The 23459-nt window shown below is 48.9% G+C and overlaps 2 protein-coding genes and 1 long non-coding RNA gene across 7 annotated transcripts in view; all 3 read right to left on the minus strand.

The window, feature by feature from the left end:
- The window catches only part of bcor (BCL6 corepressor), a 29388-nt gene extending 28263 nt beyond the window's left edge, over positions 1 to 1125 (minus strand). For both annotated transcript variants that reach the window (XM_028393200.1, XM_028393198.1), the window contains exon 1: positions 321 to 1125. The gene's annotated coding sequence lies outside the window, so the exon portion shown is untranslated. The remainder of the gene's footprint in view (positions 1 to 320) is intronic.
- A 310-nt stretch (positions 1126 to 1435) lies between these two features.
- LOC114426367 (uncharacterized) lies at positions 1436 to 6837 on the minus strand. Of its 4 annotated transcripts, none has more exons than XR_003669351.1 (4): positions 4297 to 4947; positions 3844 to 4083; positions 3717 to 3752; positions 1436 to 2659 (listed from the first exon to the last, which is right to left on the minus strand). It is a non-coding gene; the product is annotated as an uncharacterized LOC114426367 (long non-coding RNA). The 4 variants fall into 4 exon arrangements; XR_003669353.1 differs by lacking the exon at positions 1436 to 2659 and adding an exon at positions 6699 to 6837 and having other exon boundaries at positions 2671 to 3752; positions 4297 to 4436; XR_003669350.1 differs by lacking the exon at positions 1436 to 2659 and having other exon boundaries at positions 2671 to 3752.
- A 2870-nt stretch (positions 6838 to 9707) lies between these two features.
- Positions 9708 to 23459, minus strand: part of LOC114426123 (cyclic AMP receptor-like protein A) — a 45729-nt gene continuing 31977 nt past the window's right edge. The window contains exons 12-13 of the mRNA XM_028393303.1: positions 17627 to 17774; positions 9708 to 9875 (exon numbers count right to left, since the gene is read on the minus strand). Of these exons, the coding sequence (XP_028249104.1) occupies positions 9708 to 9875; positions 17627 to 17774 (316 nt within the window). The remainder of the gene's footprint in view (positions 9876 to 17626; positions 17775 to 23459) is intronic.

A 23459-nucleotide genomic window follows, 5' to 3' on the forward strand; every position in this document is an offset into this window, starting at 1 on the left:
GCGTGCGTGTTATTTATCAGCCACATGCCACTGCCCCGCCGAAACGCACAAAGACCACCCTATGCGCTATTCTTAGAAGTGGTCTCTCTCCCAGTCTCTGCGCACAGCACCGGACTACCGCGTCCACATCCAGCCCCAGAACCACCAGACAGCTGCTGATTAAACACACATGAAAGCCCCAGCATCACTCCAGCCACCCCGGCCCCTTCAGAGAACATTTAGAACCAGAGCGCAGCACGCGTTCCCCCCGCGCACAGGGGGGATTTCACAGCGACACACGCTCAGGAAAACACATTTCGATTCGTCATTGATTTTCTCACCTGGTTAATTGGTGCAAATTCCAGCCGAATCCTGCTGCGCCCCAACTCACGCCTTTTTCCTGTTTTGCCAAGTTAACTCGGAGGGCAGCGATCCGTGCGCACGTAGACCAGCCCGGTCACGGTCCCGTCTGCTGGAGACAGGCGATCCCGGCCAAAGAAAAAAAAACAACTAAAAGTGTCTAACAGGTTATCCACTTGTCACAAAACAACACAAGTCTCAGGTATGAAGCTCGGGTCTTTATTCTATTGTCTACAGGCGACTCTCATCCATTCCCTTCTGATTCAAACGGACTTTTTGCTGCTGAAATGTCACTTCTGTTGCAATAAAGCAACAAAAAAAAGATCCTGCGGCGCAGAAGAAACAAAAGCCACAAATCCACAAAAAAGAGAATCCGCTAAGGTCCGTTCAGCCGGAGAGCACTGCGCCGCACGGCCCCGAAGGATACAGGTGGCGAGGTCGGCGGATTCGCGGAGAAATTAATTCAGCTCGGCCGTACCTCGCAGCAGCGCCATGTTGGGTTTCAGCGGAGCACGCCGTCCTCGGAAAAAGCCCCTTTCTCTCCCGCTCTCCGTCACTCCGCGTCCTCTCCAGCAGCGCAGTCCGCGTCTCTCGGTCGGAAGGTTTGCTGAAGGTTACTCCGCGAAGCTTCTCAGTCCCACGTTTTCTTCGTAGAATCTCGCAGAGGAACAGCCCGGTCGGAGCCCTCCGCGGTTCGCACCGAGGACGCACGGAGCTGTACGGGGAGTGCCGCACAGAATGGATGAACGCTGCCGAGACCGAGCGACTCGCTCCACTCCCACTCGCGCAGACTCTACCCAGAAGGCCAGTCGGGAGACCGCAATTACCATAAGCCTCCAGCGCACGGCACTGGCTGCGCGCGCACGCTCAAACGGAGACACACACACAGACACACACACACACACACACTGAAGCTCCGCTGAAACTCCAAAACAAGGATCGGCGCAGATTTGAGCGCAGATATTCAGCGGAAAATGAAGTAAGAACAAAAAGGAAAGCAGATATTTGTCTACAGAAAGATCAGAGTGTGAAAAAAACGGAACCAAAGAGTTTTATTTTTCCACAAACAGCAGATTAAAATCTGCTTTAATGGCCAAGTTGTTGATTTGACTCCAGTTTCTTTGTGAATAATAAATGCATCTTTTTTATTTGTATTATTTAAATGAAGGTTTTGAAGTTTCATCTCATTAACAGCAGCCCGCCGTCTCCCCACAGCTGCCTGAATCCAGCCAGAGGTTTCATATCGACCGTCTCCACAGTTTGTGTGGATATATGTAAATGATTAAATGTCAGTTTAGCTTTTTGTTCCAATCCTAAAGATAAGGTAAATCTGAGAGAGAGAGAGAGAGAGAGAGAGATGGGGGAGAGATGGGGGAGAGAGAGAGAGAGAGGGGGAGAGGAAGCTCAAGGCTGGGCCACATCTGTTAAGGCTCCCATGTCAAGTAGAGGAGGAGGAGGAGGAGGCTATGAATATGAAGCCTGAGGTGTGTGCATCACGTGCCTGCGTGTGTGTGTGTGTGTGTGTGTAGGAGAGAGATGAGGGAAAGAAAGGCGCAGACAGACACACACACAGACAGACACACACAGACACACACACAGACAGACACACACACAGTCAGACAGACAGAAGCAGAGTAGGAGTAGGAAGAGAGGGGGACTTGGCAGTGGAAGGTCTGGCTGCTTTTGCCGCAGCTGCTGAAAGTGGGAGTTAAACCAGACGGTCATACACAAATAAACACAAAGCGCGCACACACACACACACACATGGATGCATTTAAACTCATCTTGGAGGCCAAACTGTCCATAAAGGTTTGGAGTCAGAGGCTTCTTTCCTCTGTGAAGGCAGCAGCTTCAGAGTCAAACCTCCATCATGCTTTCTTAAATAAATCCAGGTTGAAGTGAGGAGCCTGTTTGATCATCAGCTCCACCCTCCACCCTCCACCCCTGCTGCCCACTACAACCACAGCCCGGCCTGTACCATCACACCGACAGCAGCGTCACTCTGAAAGAACATTTCTCAGATTCCACTCAGACGGAAATGTTTAATCACTTCTTCTTCTTCTTCTTCCTCCTCTTCAGGTCAACAAACTATCACATTATGCATCTCAGCCAACATCTGGTGAGAAGTGGGGCAGCCTTCCAGTTAAACTTCTTTTTATGAGCACACAAAATACAACCAGACACTTGGGTCGTTTGCATATGTGCCTGTGTGTTTTCAGAGGTGAGTCCACGCTGTGACCGTGAAGCTGCAGAATGAAATCAGCTCTGCATGAAGACAGTTCATCTGGATGAGGCCTGTCCATCGGCGCAGGGGGAGCTGCTGTGGAAGAAGAAGAAAAGAAGAATCTGAACACAATCAAATGATGACAAGACCACCTGGAAGGAAATGTCACAGGTCTGAAAATGATGAAATAAACAAACAAAGAAGAATAATCCACAACAAATATGTACAAATACTCAAAAGAAAAGGTGCCGACAAGGCCCTAAAGCTGCAGATGTGCCAAACTGACGTCATCCAGGCCCATGAGCTGGACAGGAACCCACCACAAAGGGACCGGCCTCAGCAGAAAGTAACCACAGACCTTACTCTCTGGGACCTGAGGCTGTGTGAGGGGACTACACTCCTCAGCCTTCCTGGTAAATGTGGAGTTTGGAGCTTTTTTTACAAACCTGGAGAAGGCTCAGAGCCAGATCCCTGGAGGGGTCCTGTGGTGCTTTCAGAGTATGCAGGGCTATAAGGTCCCTGTGAGCTCAGAGTGTGAGCTGCCTCAGCAGCATGTCAGACCTGTGTGGGATTTTCACGAGGTCACAGGTCTGCTTGTTGTTTTGCAGGTCATGTTGGACCCACGGCGCTCACCGCAGCAGTCTGTGGCTGGAATGAGGATCAGAAGCTCCAGATCTGAGACGGTGGGTCTTTCCTGGAAAAAAAGCTCCCTCCAGGTGAAGGAGGAGAATCTGTCCCAGATGGAGGAGTGTGAGTATCTGGGGGTTTACCATACTACGTTAGCATTCTGCTAATTAGGACTCATGGTGATAGAAGATCCTCCTTTGATGGAGTCCTCAGATATATATATACTGTGTATCTATAGGGGCTCTGCTGCGGCTGCTCGGTGTGTCTTGCTGGACGCTCTGGCCTGCAGAGCGCCCCCTATGGGACAGGAAGTTCACACAGTGTGACTTCCCTCTATATAATCCCCCTGTCTCCCACCCACTGTCTCCATGCCGTTGAGTCAGGACGCCTTGCTGACAGACGCGTTAACATGTAACACGTGTGACGGCGGATGAATGTGGGTTTTTTGACATGAGCCAGTCGTCCCTGAGACGAACAGCCCGACTGGAAAATACACTGAAGAACATTCAATTTCATATTCACTCACTGTGATACGATGGTGTTCTGTGAATAATGGATTTGTCTGGAGCAGAGGAAACAAAACAGTGATACCATTTAGATGACATTCACCATAAGAGGAGACATACATGTGATGTGTTCATCCTCCAGCATACCTGAGCTCCCTCACTGGGTTCCACTAACATGTTTGTTATCGTCAGCAGAAACATGCCAACACTCATTTCCCCGGGACGTATGCCTCCATCTTTAGCCTTGGCAATGTGAGTGTCATGCTTGACACATTCGGCCACGTTGCACCATATGTCCCAGTCACTTCTGCTGCCCAGATTTTAGCAGGTAGGATCCAAACTGGCAACCCTGCTACTGCCCCTTTACCAAAGCAGAGGCTGTTTGGCCTGTAAGAGAGATTCGATGTGCTGCGTTATCAGGACTGTCAGCCAGCTCCTCTCACACACACAGACACACACACACACACAGAGACAGACAGACAGATAAGGATAACAGCAGCCACATATAATGCCTAGGAATCATGCTAATGTCACACACAACCTATAATCACACTGAAAGGTCACAAGGGTGTTGCACAGACGCACAAACCTCACACACACATTTGGGTTTTCCTCAGTCCTTCCCTCCTGCTCTGACTCTGAGGGTGTTGAAGGCGCACAGCTCTCTCCATCACTCACTACAAAACCGGATCAGGATGAAGATTGCTCAGAGAAACCGCAGGGCGACCAAATTTCTGGCACTTGAGACAAAAACACACAGAAAAAAAACACCTTCGCTGAGAGGGAGACACAAAAACAGGTCTGGAGTGTGTGTGTGTGTGTGTGTGTGTGCAGCCCTCCTTTTTATGGCTGCACTTTTATGGCCGTGTGTGAACTTTGTGGTTTGAAAAAGGCAGCCAGAGAACAGCGTGTGCCTTTGAAAACACTCATAGTGGATAATGGTGACGAAAAAAAGTGCACACAAAACCTGTGATTCCGTCCTCCTACATAGGTGTGTGTGTGTGTGTGTGTGTGTTGTGACAACCACAGCACGCACACACACACACAGATGCATCATAGGGTAGAAAGTGCCGCACCCTGGGAGGTCACAGTGATCCAGCCATCTGCTGTTGCAATCAGACACTGAAGCAGCGGCCTGGCAAACAAACACACACACACACACAGACACACACACTGTGAATGTGCACATATATGCTTAAAAAACAGGTATAAACACACACACACACAATCTCTGACACACATTCTGAAGAGGCTGACAGTCAACACACAAGTGACACACACACACACACACAGTCCACGGGCTCAGATTGCAGGAAGCTCTTTGCACGCAGCTCAGTCCACAGCAGCCGGTACTAATCAGCACAATCCACCTGCAGATCGTTATGGATCGCTTACTGCAACTCTCACACACACACACACACACAAGCTCAGGCATGTGCACGTGTGCAATCAATAGATCTATGCGTGCAACACACGAGCATGAAAAAATGTGTGTCTGATTATTATTGTTGGTGTGTTTTCGTGATAATCAATGACTTCTTATTTTTGTGTCAATTCCTTTAAATCCGCCTTCTAATCAATAATTCACATCTGCACGGTTCGTGTAAGGACCTGAGATGGCTCTGATACGACACAGCGGCATCACTCACTTCCTCCGTGTCACACGTAATCACACACACGCACACACACACACACACTCTGGCACGCACCCCCACCAGTGTTGTAGGGCTAACCGGTTCCCCACAGGCGCGCCACGCTGTGTTAGCGCGGCCTCACCGGGGATAATTACAGCCTGGCGCGGCAGGGCGAGCGTGGCTCCGAGCCAAACAGCGCTGCTGCTGCCGCTGCTGTTCGAGAGAGAGAGAGAGAGAGAGGGGGGGAGGAAGAGAGGGAGAGAGAGGGAGAGAGAGAGAGAGAGAGAGAGAGGAAGAGAGGGAGAGAGAGGGAGAGGAAGAGAGAGAGAGAGGGAGAGAGAGAGGGAGAGGGAGAGAGAGAGTCTAATTATTGGAGCACTGAGAGACATGAACCTATAGATTAAGCCCCGATCAATACGCTGCTAAATTCATCGATGTGATCAATGAGTGTGGGCCCAGAGCGATCAGTCACACTTGTCTTATTCCGACCTTGGGGATCAGAAATGGCGAAAACACGCGCAGAAACACTGAGCAGCCGCGTCGGTTTTTTTTACAGAATAAAGATGAAAACCTTCAAACGAGCCTTATCTGAGAGCAGAGAGGAGCGGTGGCGGCTCTCAGCGCAGCACAAGAAAGATCTCCCCCCTCCTCCTCCCTCCCTCCCTCATCCTCCCCCCTCCTTCTCTCTCGTCTGTCGGCCTCTGTCGAGTTCCGCTCATAACCTCGCCACCCACCCTCCCAGTTCCCCGCCTCTCCCTGCTTTCCGCTGCTGGCGGGGAGCGCACACACACACACACACACACACACTCCTTTATAGCTCTCTCGCTCTGACACGCACACACAAGCATGCACAGCCTTGCGCGCACACACACAGACACACAGATGACACACACACAGACACACAGATGACACACACACAGGCAGGCAGCGTCAATAAAAAGCCCAGCGCAGTGAGAGGCCGCCGGCACTCCACTCCCCCCTCCTGCCACTGCGATTAGCGGAGGCTGGCTGGCTGGGGAGAGGCGCCCCTCTGTTATCTGGGGCGGTGGCAGCCTGTGTGTGTGTGCTGAGAGAGCGAGAGAGAGAGAGAGAGAGAGAGAGAGAGAGAGAGAGAGAGAGATTAATTTAACCCTTGCAGGGCCGGATCGCAGCGCTGGAAGCGCAGATCTCTCCGGCTCTGTGCTCAGCAGCAGCAGCAGCAGCGGCGCCGGGAAGCACAGACACATTAAACACAGCTATAAATACACAGGCAGGACTCTGGTGTTTCTCCATGTTTAGTGGGTTATTCCACCATTACGCACAGGTTCAGTCCGCTTATATCTTTGGACTAAATATCAGAAAACAGTCCGAACTAAAAGGAGCACTCACTGTAAACAATCCATCCAAAGTATTTCTGGACCCAGCTACAGGAGGACACGACGGTCAAATATTAGTCCCTGCGTAAATGTGAGCGTCCCTTTCTGTCAATGTGTGACTGAGAGAGCTGCTGTTTGGTGGTGAAATGACCTTTCCAGCTCAAAATAAAGGAGGGCTCTGCTGCGAGCCTCCTCACAGGGCGGTGGACACACACGGAACATGTTGGCTCCAAATACAGCAGACTGACTTTTGATTATTTGAACCAACTGTTGTGAAATAAAAGGCCCCATCAGATCAGCTGACAGGCTCAGACTGCTGCTCAAGGTCAGTGTCAAGAGTGAGGACTGCACACACACACACACACACACACACACTCTGCTTTTTGTTTTGTATTTAACCCTTTAGCACCTCGTTTTATTGCAGGGATTTAACATGTATGTGTCAACAACAAGAGAAGGTAGTGTTGCCGTGTGTGTGTGTGTGTGTGTGTGTGTGTGTGTGTGTGTGTGTGTGTGTGTGTGTACTTGGCTGCTGCTCTGGTATTGTGTCTTTAAATTGTTTGCATAGTTTGCATTGTAGACTGTCAGCTGCCGGGTGGATCTGAGGATCACTCTTTATGTGGCCCAGAGGCAAAAAAAACAAAAAAAAACCCAAACCCTGCCCAGCCCACAGTGACCGTCAGCAGCCACGCTGTGAGTCTGGTTCCAGGTCTTTGGGTCGTGGTCCCTCCTCGTGTGTTCAGTTGATCATCTACCAAAACAAACATGTGATCGACAAATAATCTCTGCTGTCTAGAAATTCTTATGAAAGCATCTGTTTACTAATGCTAATCCAAACTCATGGATCACTCCTGATTGCTCCATAGCAGCCAAATCAGTTCTTTCTACATCCCGGACAGCAGCCGTGCAGGCTGTGATCTGCCCATTAACCTTCCCCAGCCTTATTTTTACTGTAAGCAGCGGGTGTGCTTTGGGTTAGGAAGGGCTGCACCCTCCCCCCACGTCTCAGCCTGTAAATACTGCCTGGGCTCTAATAAACAGCAGCAGCAGCGCAGAGGAGCCACAGACAGCCACCAGGCCCGCCCGCCTGCCTGCGCCGCCCGCTCTGAGGTGACAGAGCTCCGGCTTGTTTTCCAGAGTCCGGGCTGCTGCTGCTGCTGCGCTGCCGCCGCTCCCTCTCTGCTCGCTCTGTGCGTCACAGCTAGGTCATGGCCGGACTCCAACAATGGCTCCGGTTTCTCGAGCTACACGCACACGCACAAACACACACTAGTCCACAGGCTCTCCCTCTCTCTCTCTCTCACACACAAACACAGCGATCTGACAAATGATAGGGTGGCGAGGCGAGGCGAGCTAATAGTAGGCAGCGCGCCTGCCGACATGCCCGTGGGCCGCGGGTGTTAAATTGTATCCAATTACGGCGCATGCGACGATATGAGGGGAGAATAATAATTCTTCTTGCGTGACAGGGAGATTCGCTTACTTCACGGGATCTTTATATGAAGGGGGTGCGGGGCTGCGCGGAGAGGGAGAAGTCTGGTTTTCTGGAGGACATGGCGCGCGCAATTCCATTCATCAACATCCAGTTAACCATATTTGGAGACAGGCAGGGGCCAGAAGGGTCCGACCAATAATTAATATCCATTATTTAAGCAGCCCAGGTCTAAAAGATGTACATCCACACACACACACACACATGGCCGAACACATCACAGGAAGCAGCGCTGTGAGAAGAGGGGATGAGGGATGGCGTCAATGTGAAAATGAAATAAACACGCCCAGTCTCAGCTTTGTTATGAAATGTCTCTGCTGCTCATTTATTTGATGGAGTGCACAGTCAAGTAAGAGCTGCAACAGTGCCAAAAAAACAGGGGCGCAGTGCAGGTGTGTGTGTGTGTGTGAGATTCAGTGTAGTGAACTGCAAACTAAAGTTGCACTGTGGTGTCACTGACTGACGCCTGGCAGGAAAGTTCAGAAACTCAACAGGTAAAAAGGGTCAAGTGTCGGTTCATTAGTTCAGCTGACAGCCGACACCCAGGGTGAAGAAACCGGAAAACCAAAAGGCTCATGTCAGCTTTCCCTCAACACTGCGACTGACAGAGGCCATAGGATTATGAGTCATCAAATGCTGTTACTACAGCATGTGTGTGTGTGTGTGTTTTGTTCATAAGGCTGCAGAATCGGGCTGAGAGCAGCAGGATGGGAACTTCATGTTCCGGTCCAAGGCACGTACAAAAATAGAGCACACTTAAATACATACAGTGCATTGATCTGTCATAAATACAAAAAACAAAGAATATGGTGTCATCTGCAAAGAGAGAAATACTGTCTGAGGAAGGAGGCGCTGGTGCTCCGGGGCTTATTTGCCCTTCTGTACACCCCCCCCCCCCTGTTGGCAAGAATACAGGGATCAGTCTCCGGGTAGACCTGCTGTAGATGCCTTCACATCTGACACACGGGGTGCTTTTTTTAAAGACCTGCTTTTCAACTCATCTCCTGCAGAGAAGTGAAAAGGTAATTGCTGTGAATACTAAAGGAACACCTTGTTATGATTGCCTTTCAGCAGTCCTTTATGTCTTTTTTTCTCCTTTCGTTTTTCAGGCATGCCAACACGCTGCAGAATGCACAGAGTCAATCTGAAGGAGCGCAGAGGGGAATCGTTCAGAGACTTCTGGGATGCAGCAGATGCCTTTAACATTGGGAGGATCTGTGGAGCGCTGCAGCCCTGCTCTCTCACTCTCTCTCTCTCTCTCTCTGATGGCAGCGTTGCAGGGAGCCGGAGCGCTGCTCAGTATGTGTGGTGTGTGTGTCTTTAGGATATTAAATAGTAAAGGATGGGGATTAATAATGGAACCTGACAGCTCATCTCCGGCTTCTATCTGCCTGACTGTCCCCCCAATCTTCCCTTCCATTCCCTCCCTCTACCTTTTTCCTCCCTCTCGGTTTCTAATCCGTTGCTGTGACCCTCCTCCTCCTCCTCCTCCTCCTCCCTCACCACCACCACCCCCCCACCACCTCTCTCTCAGGGCCCTCTGTCTTTCAGGGTCATGTCAGGAGAGTAGAAGAGCACGTTGGTGTCATCGTCGTCGTCATCGCTGAGGTCCACCAGGTCAGCCTGTGTGTAGCGCACCGCCCCGGGGTAGTACTCTCCGATCCGAGTCCTGTCACAGAACCGTGACTGCAGAGCCAGCTAGAAAGCAAAACACACACAGACTGTGGAATTAGTGCACACAACCACAACGTTTCAGGCCATGCATTCATATACTGAGGTGGTGATTTACACACCGCCCCAGGCTGATGACCGGCTGTGTGCTTCACCCCACAGTCCCACATACAAAGCGAGGATGCTGTGCATTGTGTTACCGAACCCCGACGTCTTCTGTGACATTGGGGAAAAAGCCTGGATGCAACCTGTCATCAGCATGTGTCATTATTGTCTGTGGAAAATGAGGCACAGTTGTTTTCATTTTCCACTTAAGTTGATAATTAAAGGTGATAATAACTGGGAAAATGTGAGGCGCTACATAATTTGAACATGAGCTACTTTATTGTGCGTCTGTATATCACAAACAAAAGAAAATGACTAAGCTGTCTGAGCTGAGTCTGTATTACCCCGTTCACACTGGGGGAAAAAAATCTGGCTAAAGCGGGATTCGGGCCTATCCAGATGTGCCAATCCGGCTCAAATGTGGCTGATGATTGGCTACACTTGTGTCCGCACTCAATCTAGCTTCATCCAGCATGTTTGCTGTCCTCCAAACCACTAGGTGGCGCCTCGTAATATACAGAGTCCGTTCACGCCACGGTAGGACCGCGTGTGCGCATGCCTCATGCGGTTTTTTGTCCCGTGTCGCGCCCCGTGAACCGGAAGTAGCACATCACTAACCGGAAGTAGCATGTCGCTAGCCGGATTCGCTCGCCACATTTGCGTTCACACCTGAGCCACATTTGAGCCAATCCGGCTAGATCCACCCACGAGAGGTGGATCTAGCCTAGGATTGAAATCAAACTGGATACTGCCGGATCAGAGGTGTTCACACTCCTGAAAAAAACACATCTGGATTGATCTGGATGCTTAAGCCACATTTTTTCCCCAGTGTGAACCGACCAGGCTGCCACCTCCAGAGCAGCTCCCCAAAGAGGCCGGACATTCTCAGGGCGACTGGACTGTTTTTAAACCACGCTTCACGTCAGCAATCGTTCGTGATCTGACTCAAACGTAGCTGGACGGAAGCAGCTGTGTGTGTGTGTGTGAGTTAAACGTAGTGAATGGTTTTATGAAACGACTTCGATCAAACGGACGACGCCTTCTCCATGCAGCCTCCAGATGATCAAAAGTTGGGCAAATATAAATGACAAAGCTGCACAACATCAGTGTTTCACTGCAGTTTCAGCTTCACTGTGTTTAACAGCTGAAAGAAACCACTGCACAAAAAACAGGCACATCATGGCCTCTAAGTGCCAGTTTAAATCTAAATGTTTTAAGAGGGACGGCAAAAGAAACACGATGGACTCAGCTGATCACTGATCAACCCCACGTGAGTGTGTGTGTTTACCTGAAGCCAATAAACTCCTGCAACTACTGTAAAGCCATTTAACCTTGGAGTAAACACTAATCGTGCCCTTTCCCACACAAGCCAAACAGCATTCTTTTTGTCCATCATGAAAGAGTTTGGAGCGATGTGATCCGTCCACCTGAGCTGCTTGCAGGAGTGGATACAGCACAACAAGAAGTGGGAGTGCACAAAGACGTTCACGACGGCTGTGATGCACATTTTTAACTGACCAAAATATTCGACTATGCTTCCACAGACCCTCAGCACTGCCACACACACCGTTTATATCAAATTAACCGCTGTCTGCAGTGATATAGAGACATAAGAGGACTGGGAGCAGCTGTTTTCCCCGCTGCACCCTCACATACATACAGAAGAAGAAGAAGAAGAAGGAGAAGGAGAAGAAGGAGAAGAAGAAGTGAGATGTGAGCTCATTGCAGAGCCACAGGCGGTTCAGCTGTATGGCTAGAATGCAGATCAATATCAGGGAAACAGCGAGAGGAAGACGGGGAGAGGGAATCAGACGGAGAGTACACAGGTGGGAGAGAGATGCTACACAAAGGAGAAGAAGAAAAAAATAATGCAAGGGAGATAAATGCCAGAGATGCTGTAACAGGGTAGTGGGAACAAAGGAGACAGGGGAGAGACAGAGAGAGAGAGAGAGAGAGAGAGAGAGAGAGAGACGGAGGGGGAGAGAGGGAGGGAGACACGAGTCAAAGACGGCTGCTGTGGAGAGAGAGAGAGAGCAGCCAACTCGATAAAGACAGACATGTGAGGCAGAGAGACACAAGTATGTTCACATGCAACAAAGCAGCAGGTTAATCAAAGAAAACGGGCTACAGAGGAAATTAAATGATGTGCTTATGTACAATTTAATAATCTGGTTACTCGAATACACACAGAATACAGAAGCTGAGGCCTTGTATTCATTCCAGGGAGAATGGAGGAGTGGTGGGAGCCTTCAGGAATCTCACGGCTGGCTTTGATTTAGACTTCTGCTTTAATCTGATTCTCCATTCGATCAGTGGATAAAGGGTTCTGCTTTCAGGCCCGTATTCTGCCCGCAGAACGAAGCATAACACACAGTTAAGCCCACTGGTCTTTAAGAAAGTGGTCCACAGAAGCAACGACGTCACCGTCAAAATGTCAGCTGCAGATCTCACTCTTCATCCCGAGGAAGAGGCAGCGAGCAGTCTGAGGGGGGGGGATGAGTTCAGGCAGGCGGCCGTGTAACAGCACGACCCTTCTCCAGGTCATCCACCAAGCAGCACTCAGAAAACACAGGCAGACCTTACAGATTTGGCTTTAGAGAGTAGAGAGTAGAGAGTAGAGGACCCAGGTCTCCTTCCTGGCTACAGACCGCTGACGAAAGGATTCAGGATTCACCTCAAACACTTAAGAATGACACGAATCTGACGAAGTTTAACATCAGCGATCTGACGCCTGAATCACTGGAGCTGCTTGAACAAACACCTTCTGTGACAATGTACCACACACTGGCATCTGTCAATCTGTTATCATGTTACTGATCTTATCAATGGTCTCCTGCATGGTTGAATTCAGCAGCCAACTGAGAATTCACTGGTATCATTCAAAGGCCCCGTTCACACTGGAGAAAGTCATTCCAGCTAGAGTAGGATTGAGCCCAGACAGCCTTTAAGCTGGATGAGTTCAGACCTATTTTCTAATCTGGCTAGCACACACTTGTGTCCGCACTCAATCCGGCTTCATCCAGCATGTTTGCTGTCCTCCAAACCAGTAGGTGGCGCCTCGTAATATGCGGTAGGACCGCGTGTGCGCACGCATCATGCGGTTTTTTTGTCCCGTGTCGCACCCCGTGAACCGGAAGTAGCATGTCGCTAGCCGGATTCGCTCGCCACATTTGCGTTCACACCTGAGCCACATTTGAGCCAATCCGGCTAGATCCACCTCTCTTGGGTGGATCTAGCCGGACTGAAATCAAACTGGATACAGCCGGATTTGAGGTGTTCACACTCAGAAAAAACACATCTGGATTGATCAGGATGCGGCCGAATCCACATTTTTCCCCCCCAGTGTGAACGGGCTAAAAGATCATTGCTCCATTAAAACAAACAAAAAACAGTTTAGTTTAAGCTCCACATCTGATGTCTGATGTTTTGGGTCATATTTATGCAGAAATATAGAAGGTTTTGAAGGTTTCACAGACTCTCGAGCACTGTTCTGATCTGGATATGGTGCCACAGGTGATCATTAGTCAACGAAAAGTGAAGCGGTCGACTGAATATTTTCTGTTTACAACAAAAATGTAGAAGCCAATGTGGAGCTGGCTGAGAAGTCAGAGAGAAACTCCAGGCTAACATGCCAACCAGAGCTGAGGGCGGTTATTAAGAAGTCAGGAACCAGGCTACAGGTGCAAAAGATCAAACAGACCAAACCCAAATCCTCACGACAGGCTCGCCCGTGATGTGAAACCGCAGTCTGCCTCTGTCGGGAGCAGACACACTGATCTCTAACTGATTTTTTTCCCCCATGTGTAGAAACAAGGACAGAGAGGTGAGAGGAGAAATGATACGTACATAATGTAAGTCAGCTTAAAAAATCAGAGCCTATCTCTGAAATCATGCAAATGCACCACAGGCAAGCACAGAGGGAGAGAATCAGCGAGCGAGCGCGAGCCGCCGGGGTTACTGTGTGTGTGTGAAAGCACAGACTCGTCGCTCTGAGAGAGGAATGTTTTGACGCTGTTACAACCCACCCTCCCCACCTCCTTCTCTGCCTCACCCCTCCTCTCCCCCGCCAATCTCACACCTGATGTGTGGGGGCTGCTGAGAGCCGCATGCCAAGATGAATAACAACCGGCTGTTAGTCACGATAGCGCACGAACGCACACGCCGCCTGTCTCCCTCCCTCTCTCTCTCTCTGTCGTCTTCTTCCTCACCTTCTTCTTCTTCTCTCCCTGACACACACAAACAGCATTTTCTCTGTGATTTACGAACACATTGAGATTCCATTTCCCTCCTCTTGTCTTCCTCTCTCTCTCTCCACTCACCACAGTGCAACACTGACATTTGGGTTGAAGGTCATACCGCACATTCCACTCTTCCACATCGTGCTCATGACCCGGTATCAGCGTGGCTGGTGATACTGAGCAGGTGACAATATGCATGTGTGTGTGTGACGGGAACTACAGGCCACAGTTTTTTTTTGCTCGTGGTTCAATATCGGCTCTGCAGACACCGTCAATGTTTGCCGATTGAGACAAATCTGTGGAGAACTATATTGATCGTGTTGTTTACTGAAATGCAGCCGATGGGGGGGTTTGTGGTCCAAATAGTAAAAATATCACCTTGGCTTCATTACATTTCCATAAATGCTAAATCTGAGAAAATAAAGAGTCTGATTTGTAATGTTAGGAGCGTTTTCCTGTGTCATATCCAGCTATTATTTCATGTGCAGGTAATGTGTGAACACCTGTGACAGATGGCTCTGCTAAATGTGCAAACTTAAACAGTCTTAATTACAAATTCTGGAGCAATTATCCCACCAGGGAAAGGGTTAAAAACACGTAGCAAAAAAAAAATCAAGAGCTTTATGATGACAAGATTTCATTTTCAGAGCTGCAACTACTGATTATTGATTAATGACTTTTCACTTATTAGAATCACTGCATCAACAAAAGACTGATGACTAAGGAAATTAGCAATAATCAGTCATTTATTCAAGCAATAAATCGATGAAGAAGATTAAATATATGACAAAGAAATCAGCGGAGGATTTGATCACCTCCACAGCAGCCGGGCCGGACAAGTTCCCTATGTACAGAGCTTCCAGACTTGCAGCAGTGATGACAGTTTAAACATTGATGGTGATGCTGCTGCAGCCGCTTTGTAGGTACAAATCCTGCATCATTCCTTTATCACGGCCTAAAACCATCGTCCTGCTGTGTACTCTCCCACTATACCCCGACATTTGTAGATATCCAAGAAATTAATTTAAACATATTAAAGAATTTAAAAAGAAATTTGAAGCACCTGAGACGTTCCACTTTTCTAAAAGGAAAAGCTGCTAAATCAGCACAAAACTGTAGAAAACATTTGTTAAATCCGATGTTTTTCTGAAGTGGTTGATGGCTCCGGTGAAGATGGACTCAGATCAGATTTAAAAAAAGACAGTTCACATCTGTCATACATCGTCAATATGAGCCTCTGCGGAAAAAAACAGCGGCCGACTTCATAATCCTGAGTCTCCACAAGCTTGTTAATATCTGTCAGTGACTCAACGATGACTTCACCAGGCAGAGAGATTTAAAGCGTTCTATTCTTTTCACTTGAATATTAAACATCGGTATCAGCTGCGGTGGTGAGAGCGGCTGTCCATCCTGGTTCGATGCCCGACCCTGGCTGCATGCCGACCTTGTTGCAAGTCAGTTAGTTGGTAGTATTTGTGATTTCATGGCCATAGGTCTGTCAGACAGTGTTGTTGGGAAGTGTGGATTCTGCACTGTGGACAAGCTTTTCCACTTCTGCATTCACTCCAAAATTCAGACCAATCACACAGTTCTCGGACACCACTAAGAAAACATTCTGCTCAGACGAGGTGCTGTGAGACCTCTCAAACCAGGAGCCAGAACCAGCTTCTCTGTTCTCACGGAGTATGTAACAGCCTTAAGCTGCTCACAAGCGCTGTGAGCACCTTGATACCTAAAAACACAACAACAACAACAACTCGGAAACTTTGGCTGAACACTTTCTGTCCCTGCACGTCTGGTCCAAGACCTGTTGATGTAGCAATTCACTGATAATCATATGAACAACCCAATCAGATTCAATGGATCGTACGCAAGTCAGTGACAAGAAATGATCCAACGAGGGCGCGCTGTGATTTCTGTGAATCTGTCTGGTTGTAAATATCGAACGCTTCGCCTCCCACTGAGCCAGTTTCCCTGAATACATGCATTTCTTTTAAACACTTAATAAAACCCCCGATTACACCGACTACATTTACAGAACTGTATGGATCCTAAATCAAGGGATGATCAATATTAGCAGAGTTGTTATGTGAGAGTTATTTAAAATGCGACGCACACAGCCCAGCTGACGACACACATCCTCCTTCATGGCCACAAAACTTCAAACATTCTACAGCACTTGAAGCGTACAGGCTTGGAGAGAAATAATTCAGCCATTCAGTCACATGCCTTTCACCCAAAGCATGCTGGGACGGGCTTCAGTCACCTGTGACCCTAAAAGAAGTAAACAAAGGTACGCAGCACAGGACAGATGGCATTCAGAGGTTTAAAAAGACCCTTTCAGAGCAGGAATCTGTGACATTGCTGACTGCATGCATCTGTTGGAGCAACAGCTTTTTACTGTGAGCTCTGCGGGTGATGATGTGGGTCAGTCTGTTTACTGACTGAAAGAGCAGCCAGACAAAACGTGTCAAATATATATGTACATACATGTGAGTGTTTTGCTGAAATCAGGAGCAGGAAACATGCTCACATTTTGGACCAGCCCAAAGCCAAAGGAATGATGCTTAAATGGAGTTTTAGTAGGGCTGTAACCTCCCCGTCCACTGGTCGATTTGTTAGTCGATAAGTTCTGGCTCGACCAAAATCCTGATTGGTCGATTTTTTTGCAGCATTAATTTGATCAGGAGGAAATTACCAAGTGCTAATGGGGGTGTTTTCACCGTTTCACTACTTTGGATTAGCCCAACCCCCCAGAGACAGACCGACAGACTGACGAGTACCAGAAGGCCGAGAACCGGTGGTTTGCTGAATATTTATTTAATTTTATAGAGGTTCATTTAAAGTCAGCCCTCTATCAGGTCAGAGACATCTGCAGTGTGGCAGCATTTCATGAAAATAGATAACGGAAAAAAGTCGCATGCAAAGTTTCCTGGATTTCCCCTCGATCAATAAAGTATCGATCTATCACAGTTCGACTACAAACGAAAGCTAACGTCTGCGTTAGGTTGCCCCGTCTGTTTTGAGTATATGAACTGTTTTAGTCTAAGAATTGTTTTATAACTGTAGGAGCACCCGCTCGGAGCAACGGCAGCATCCTTCAGATATACCCGGACCACGCTATAATCCGAACGTCATTCTGTTTCTGTACATTTGAGGGCTTCAGTTGACCGAGAGTTTCTTTGGTCGATTACAGCCCTAAGTTTTAGTGTGTCTTTTTTGTGTGGTGTGAATTCACAACACAAACCTTCACCTTTTATTTACATGTTTGTAATGTTGGTCCTCGGGATGTGAAGAGAACCATAATGGGAATGCTACCAACATCATGGGGGTCATGACTTTTATGGAAACATGATTTTGAGGCGTGTGACCATCAGGTAAAAATAGCCTGCACGTTTCCATAACGAGGTGTGTGTGTGTGTGCAGCTTTTTTACCTGCATGCCAGTTGGGCTCAGTAGGCTCCACCAATCCCTATCCAGGCCGAAGACAAAGGCATTGGCCAAGCCGTGAAGTGGTGCAGACAAGACGTGCAACAGGGTGAGGACGAAGGACGGACCCAGAGGGTAGAAGGCATTGTGGAGTCTGGTGGAGGAGAGACAGAGACGTGTTGAGTTCATCCATAAAAAAAAAGTTGTAAATAAAGAGACAACCTGCAACAGAGCTTCAGGTGGTGAGGATGGAGTAAGTGAGGGAGAAGTCGGAGAGGAACGACAGAGAGCGAGAGGTTGACGGAGCGACAGAAGGAGAGTGAAAGAGAGGCAGAGGACAAGTGAGTGACAGAGTGAGGGACAGGGTGAGAACGAGAGGTAATGAGAGTGAGCGGCAGAGGCAGAGAGAGAGAGAGAGAGAGAGAGAGAGAGAGAGGGAGGAAAAGGGGAGGGTGAAAGAGCGAGTGAGCTTTATATCAGCGTTTAAGAGCCCATTAGGCAGCGTGAGACGGCTGGGCTGACACATTCTTGGCTGCCGCTCCGACAGCACGCAGCACTTTACAAGGACAGGGAGATGTGTAGCGCTCAACTCCCTTCCTCTCCTTCTCACCCTCTCCTCTCTCCTCTGAGCTCCCTGCTCTTCCTCGCCACAATTTGACCGTCCCGTCTTCTTTTTCATTCCGTGCACGTTTCCTGCGCGCCGCCTGGCCTCCCCCAGATATCGCTTCCATTTATTCGCATTCAGTTTCATCTATCTGGATATCTCATTTTCATCTTGACTCAGGAGGGCGATCCTCCATTCCTTTCTTTTCAATTTCCCTCCCTGTGCCTGGAAACCTGGGGCAGGACTGGAAGAGGAACCTGATATTGTATAGTGTGGCTGAGAACTAATGGCTGCCTCTGAGAATGATGCTGCTCAGCCATTAACCCTGGATTAACCCTGTATTAGCGCTGCTCGCTGGGTTAGCCCGCCGCTAATGTCTTTTATTGATCTATTAGCCAGAGAATCAAATCGTGCACAGCTCATGGCATTTCCTGCATGTGTTGTGTTCTTCGGGGGTTGGCCATGCAGCATGAACTAAGTGACCACCGTGGTTGACCTCCGGGTCGGGAAAGTCACCCCCGGCCCCCTCGCTGTTTGAGTCCCACAGGGGAGGAAGATAAACCCAAACCAAAGCGCTGCTGCTGTGTTGTGGTTACGAGGAGCTAGGTGAGGCTCGCCAGCCTTGACGTGACAGTCGGAGGATGAGAAGTGTTTTCAGTTGAAATTTTTGGCAGCGGCACCAATGCTGAACTGTTCCCCACATTAATCACTTCACAGCAGCGCCGTCAATACTCTGACATCACTGCACTCAGCAGCTCGCACACAAACATGAGCAGACAAGTCTGGGTGGCAGCAGCATCAGCTTTAGGGAACACGCACGAGCCGATGGACAAAGAACAGGAAGAAAACCACGCTTTGGCAGGGGCCGCTGCAGAATGCAATCCATAGCAGGTTCAGATCTTGTAATGGGATTTGATGGCATGCAGAGAAACATCAACTATAGCAGCAGGTTTGTCCTTTAAGACAGTTTCCTTCAGTAGCAGATGGTTAAAGCACTGGAAAGCCAGCAGATAAATCAATTTCAACACATTTAAGCGCAATGTAAGAAAACCTCGGTGCCAAAAAGAAGCAATTAGCAGCTCTAGTATTTGTCATGGGAAGCACGATAAACTACAGGTTTCATTTTCCACAAAACACATTTTATTACAATGCCTAAATGACTATGTGCATGTATGTAAGCTTAAAGGTGGAAAGTCAGATCTTATCAAGACAACAGGCTGAGGGCTGCTGAGGAGTTTGGGAGGCCCGAATCGACTCTCTTTGCCCTGGTCGTTTAAAAATGACATTGACTGTGTATTTGGTTCGGTTCAGGGATTGAAGATGATTGGTTTGGCTCTCAGCTCCCACAGTTACAGCTCCCGCCCCTCCTGTGACATGATTTGCTGTCTGAAAAGGAGCAGAGCGATCTGATACCTGGCTCATGAAGTCTCTGGGACTCACCCTACTCATTGAGCAGCAGGTTGATGCTTCCTGCCTCCTCTGCTTCATATAATCTGCTCTAAGGTCCCGTTCACACTGGAGAAAGTCATTCCAGCTAGAGTAGGATTGAGCCCAGACAGCCTTTAAGCTGGATGCGTTCAGACCTATTTTCAAATCTGGCTAGCACACACTTGTGTCTGCACTCAATCCGGCTTCATCCAGCGCGTTTGCTGTCCTCCAAACCACTAGGTGGCGCCTCGTAATATACAGAGTCCGTTCAGGTGGATCCGGCTAGATCCACCTACGAGAGGTGGATCTAGCCGGATTGGCTCAAATGAAATCAAACTGGATGTAGCTGGATTCGAGGTGTTCACACTGAACGGGGTATTAGACTCTGACTATCAGGATATATCCAGATACGGCCCAACTCCCGCTCTAGCTGGATTCATTTCCCCAGTGTGAACGGGGTATATGACTCTGACCATGCAGAGTAGCACAAGCCGAAAAGGCTGCAATCACACACATATTTACGCATAAATTTAAACAACTGAACGACACATACTGTTGTCATGGCACCAAAAACCACCTGTAGACACTGACCTGCTTTTGAAGCCAGCCGTTTGCAGTTTATTTATTTTTCCATCTCATGTGTCGTCACCACACCGACCATAATCTCTAATAACCTAATGCTGTTACGACGTGCCAACCTCACCAACCCTTGACTGTAACTTGAGGACAGTCAGTGTTCACAGCCCTCCATGGGGCCACACAGCTGTATGTATTGCCTTCTTAGATTCACTGATTCACAGGTGCATATTCTACTCTGGATTACGCTCAGCTCTAACAATTACGCCAATTATGATAGCAAGCTACAACTGGCACGAAGCCTGAAAGAGTAACATGATCAAAGGTAACAAGCTCATTTTGAATTTGATCAATGTCTTGATTTATCTCCCATAAATCTTCTTTAACTTACAGGTTAGTGGCACGACAACTTTGTCAGACAGAGCAAGTACAGAAATAAGCTGTTTTCTTCCCTTAAAAAACCCCAGTGAGAACCACGGGAGAGCAGCACAGAAGATGATTATGGAGATTCGTCCACAAATCTGGTTATAATCCCCTCTTATCCTCTTTTGCAGCGTGAGGTTGCAAGGTTTATTTGCTATTAATCTGTCTCCATTTACCTTCCAACAACCCTCTGAAAAGTTGTGACAGGGAGAAAACCGCAAGTCAGGTTGGCCAGATGTTAGAAGATAAACCTGCAACGAGAGCCTACCTGCTGTCAACTCGATGTCTAAACGCAGCTTAAAATAAAACCAACAGTGCAGCTAGTGGAGCGTGGAGCGGCATGTCCTGGCGCTCGTCAGAGTAAGGACCGTTTCAGAGCAACGCTGCCTGTTTTCTGGGTTAGCCTTCCACGGTATCTCAGAGGACCAGACCAGCTGCTGCTCACATTCATTTCACTTCCCATTAAAGGTGAAATAAATCAGGAGTCCCCACACAACCTCCTTAGAGGCACAGGAAACACACACACACACACACATACAGAGGAAGTCGGACACATGCAGATAAAGATAAACACACATCACAGGCCTGCACGTGTGTGAAAAGGCGTCTACATACAGTGTAACCTAGGTCATATGCACTGAGGATGTCAGAAGGAGAGGCAATGCAGTGGATGTGTGTTTGTGTGTGTGTCTGTGTGTGTGTGTGTGTGTGTGTGTGTATTTTTCTGACAGCGCAGCGGTGAGAGTGAGTGGGTCTGTGTGAAGGGGGGCTATTTCTGGCGTCTCATTTTTTTTCCCTGCTGCCGCAAAGAAACGCGATCGGCGTCCGGGAAACGAGAGCTGGCAGCAAGCAATCATCTGCCTGCCACACACACATACACACACACAGACACACACAGACAGCACCTCGCAGCGCCGAGCAACACGCGCCATGGCAACGGAACAGCCGCAATTAGAGGCGAAGAGCCTTTCCCCTCCATCGAGGGAGAGACGGAGAGCAAAATGAAAGGAAGAAAGAGAGCAGGCGAGATGGAGAGAAAGAGAGACAGGAAGGTGGGGGGGGCGAGTGTCAGAGAAACAGCGCTGCACAGGAAGGAGAGGGGGAGAGTGGAAGAGGGAAGGAGAGCACGATAAAGAGGTGAAAATGTGGAAGAGTGAGGCTGTGAAGGGGAACGAGGGCCGAGAGCGATGGAGGAGGAGGAGGAGGAGGAGGAAGAGAGATGAGGGCAAAGGGGTGAAGGAGTGAGGCTGAATGAAAAAGACTAAAAAGCAGTGACGGCAACGAGCCAGGAAGAGAAAGTGGAGGAAGAAGAAGAAGAGGAGGAGGAGGAGGAGGAAGAGGAGGAGAGATATCCAAAAAGACAGATTGCAAGACATGAGCGAGACAAACAAAAGAGATTACGTGCGAGAGAAACCAAGATAAGACAGGAGGGGAAAAAAGGCGAGGAGGTTAGATAGAGAGAAGAGAGAGATGGAGAGACGGGTGGAGGCGTGCGGAGAAGCAGGGGGGGTGGTGGTGGTTGGCTGTTTCTCCTGTGTGAGCCAGGCTAATGAAAGATGAATGAGGGAGGCAGTGGTGGGAAGGAGAGTGTGGCTGCAGGCGATGCCTGGCTGAGCTGCTGTGTGTGTGTCTGTCAGGGTTGGTGTGTGTGGCGTAGTCGAGCGAATCTCACAACAGGGATGATATTGTGTATACAATATCAGGAGCAAATGGTCAACAACAATAAACACACACACACACACACGCTCTCTCTCTCTCTCTCACACACACACACACATATGTGGCTTCAGTCCTCAGTCTGCCACCACCTGTAAGCATGCAGTCAATCATTAGCACTCACGCAGCGTCTGCGCGCCGCGCTCACTTATTCAGACCTTCCATCTATTATGCTGTCAGTCACTCTTTGAACCCGTCTCTCTCTCTCACCCTCCAGATTCGCCGCCTCTCCCTATCTCCTCCCATATTCCACCCTGCCAGTCTATATACCCCTTTCCACCCATCAGTTCACCTCCTCCCTCCTCTCCAGACTTCACCTTTTCGTCTGCCTCTAATTGTTGTGCCGAACAATCCTCGGAGCTGTGTGGTGAAACACACTTTAACGGCGGCTCAGACGAGAACTCCTTCCCAGGAGTGGAGGTCAGCCAGACAGAGAAGTCATCCTGAACTCGATTGCACTTCCTCCTCTCTGTGACAGCCTTACTTATTCTTTTTTTTTTCTCCACCCTCCAGACAAATCACATGCTTCACAGTGCCCAAACAAGGTCCTGACGCTGCCTGCAGTGCAGCTGCTGACAGCAAATCTGAACTTTTCTCTCACTAAAAGGAATAATTCTGCCAAATGGAGCTGGATTCCTAAGAAATCGTAGGTGGGACAAAGGTGCACCGATCAGCCACAACATTCTGAGCACTGACAGGTGAAGGTAATAACACTGATTACCTGGTTATCATGGCAGCTGTCAGTGGGTGGGGTTTATCAGACAGCAAGCGAGCATTTTATCCTCAAAACTGATGTTAGGAAAAAACGGACAGCAGAGGGACTCTGACAAGAGCGACTGGGTCAGAACGTCCCCAGTCTGCAGCTCTGAGGGGTGTCCCCAGCCTGCAGAGTGGTCCCTGCCTATCAAAAGAAAAACAGTCGAACCAGGCAGAGGCAGGGTCAGGGGCCACCCAGGCTCATGGACCTGGGCAAACTACGGCCCCTTCATTTGTAACTCCACCCAAACATAAACAAAAGCGGCAAAAGTCAGCTGTTGAGCACAGCATCACCGGGAACATCTTCCCACCCCTGCTTGTCTCTTCCCCGCTGCA

This window comes from Parambassis ranga, chromosome 21 (assembly GCF_900634625.1).
Source record: "Parambassis ranga chromosome 21, fParRan2.1, whole genome shotgun sequence".
NCBI classification, from domain to species: Eukaryota; Metazoa; Chordata; class Actinopteri; family Ambassidae; genus Parambassis; species Parambassis ranga.